The 1989-nt window shown below is 44.4% G+C and overlaps 1 protein-coding gene across 1 annotated transcript in view; it reads left to right on the top strand.

Annotated features, from left to right (window-relative positions):
- Positions 1 to 1989, top strand: part of VWA5B1 (von Willebrand factor A domain containing 5B1) — an 88098-nt gene that overhangs the window by 61154 nt on the left and 24955 nt on the right. The window contains 1 exon segment of the mRNA XM_006883674.1: positions 185 to 322. Within this exon segment, the coding sequence (XP_006883736.1) occupies positions 185 to 322 (138 nt within the window).

Here is a 1989-nt window from a genome sequence, read left to right as displayed (position 1 = left end):
GTGGGCAGGGTTCTTAATTTTTTTAATGTCTTTAATTGGTAAGATGGCCCCCTCTTGATTTTACGGGCTTCTTTTTAAGCCTAAAGACAGGGCCCCTGGTCTAGCTTTCCATTTAACTTCCATAGCTTCCATTTCTGGGAGGACTTTCTAAATCAGAGGGCACACACCAGCTCCCCTTCCACAGGGTCCAGCCGTCGCTACCAGGTGAATGCCGTGCACACCAGCAAGGCCTGCAACATCATCAGCAAGTATACCACCTTCATACCTGTGGACATGAGCCTGAGTCGGTACCTGCCCACTGTGGTGGAATACCCCATCTCTGGTAAGACGTGCAGGGCACTTCTGAGGGCAAAGCATCCCTGGTGGGCTGGAGGAGGGGATAACATAGAAAAGAGGACAGAGATTTGGGGAAAGATGCAAGGAAGGGCCTGAAAACAGAAAAACCTACGCTTCCACCAGACACATCGACCTCATCCTCCCATTCTTTGAAAGGGTGTGAAAATACTCAACTTCCTCTCCTGCTAGATGACAATTACTTTACTGCATGTTTCCAGTTGGGATATTGTGTTTACTGCAGAAAATTCCCAAATATGTGTTCATATAAAATGGACAAAAATAACTGGAACTAGTAGTCATCCAGAAATGATGACCAGTGACCTTCATTATGTTGGTAAGTCCATCTTTTCAGCCCTCTCTCCATGGATATGTTCATGTAGAGGTACCAAAAGACAGATAATCATGTGTTAATTGGATTATACCAAAATGTGCTCTCTGTGGGAGAAGGATGGGCATTCTCCTCCCCTGCGATTTACTGCTTCTGAAAACCTGCTGGAGAGTCAGCTATGGGTCCATTCATACTCAACAGCACACACCAACAGCAATACATGCTATATTTTTCAAAATATGCATGTGAAAAGCTTTTCTATGAAGAATCAAGTCTATGTTTAGCAAACATTTTAACGTCCACAGCATTTTCCACTGCAAGGGATGGGTCATCATAATATTGGCCAATTAGACAGGATTCTTAGGTTTTAATTCATTTAATCTGCAAAACAGTTATGCAAAGTATACTGATATTACTCTTATTTAGTAGTTGCTGTTGTTGTTAGGTACCATCAAGTCAACTACCACTCGTAACGACCCGATGAACGACAGTTAGGAGCCTTGCCCTGTCCTGTGTCATCCCCACAAGCTCTGTCATGCCCGGGCTTATTGTAGTCACACTGTCAGTTCGTCTCATTGAGGGTCTTCCTCTCTTTTGCTGACTCTACCTTTTCCAGCATGATGTCTATCTCCAAGGGCTGATTCCTCCTGAAATGTGCTCAAAATAAGTGAGAAGTTGCACTGGTTTTGCCTCTAAGAAGCACATTGGTTGCTCTTCCTTCAAGACAATTTGTTTGTTCCTTTGGCAAACCATAGCATGTTCAGTACTCTTTGCCAGCACCACAATTTAAAGGCATCTATTCTTCATTCTTTCTTATTCATTATCCAACTTTCAAATGCATGATGTTGTTGTTGTTATGTGCTGTCGAGCCGTTTGTTATGTGCTGTCGAGCCGTTTGTGACTCTTAGTGACCCTATGTACAACAGCCCTAAACCCTGCTCTGTCCTGTGCCAATCGCACTGTCTCTGACACACCCATCCCGAATACCCCAGTCACTGAATCAATCCACCTTATAGAGGGCCTTCCCCTCCTGTGCTGTCCCTCCACCCTACCAAACATGATGTCCCTCTCTAAGGACCTGTCCCTCCTTACAACATGTCCAAAGTATGTCAGAAAAGCCCCAGAATCCTTGCCTCCAAGGAGCAGTCTGGTTTAACCCTCTCCAGGATGAATCCATTTGTTTTCTTGGCAGTCCAGGGTACATTTAATACTCTTATCCAGCACCACAGTTCAAAGGCATCAATTCTCCTTCTATCCTCCCTAGTCATTGTCTAACTCTCTGATGCATAACAAGTGATTGCAAAGACCATAGCCCGTATCAGATG

Source organism: Elephantulus edwardii, unplaced genomic scaffold, assembly GCF_000299155.1.
Source record: "Elephantulus edwardii isolate Elephantulus edwardi_28Jun2011 unplaced genomic scaffold, EleEdw1.0 scaffold00028, whole genome shotgun sequence".
Lineage (NCBI taxonomy): Eukaryota > Metazoa > Chordata > Mammalia > Macroscelidea > Macroscelididae > Elephantulus > Elephantulus edwardii.
Note: the sequence above shows the minus strand (reverse complement) of the source record. Positions and strands in the feature narration are given on the sequence as shown.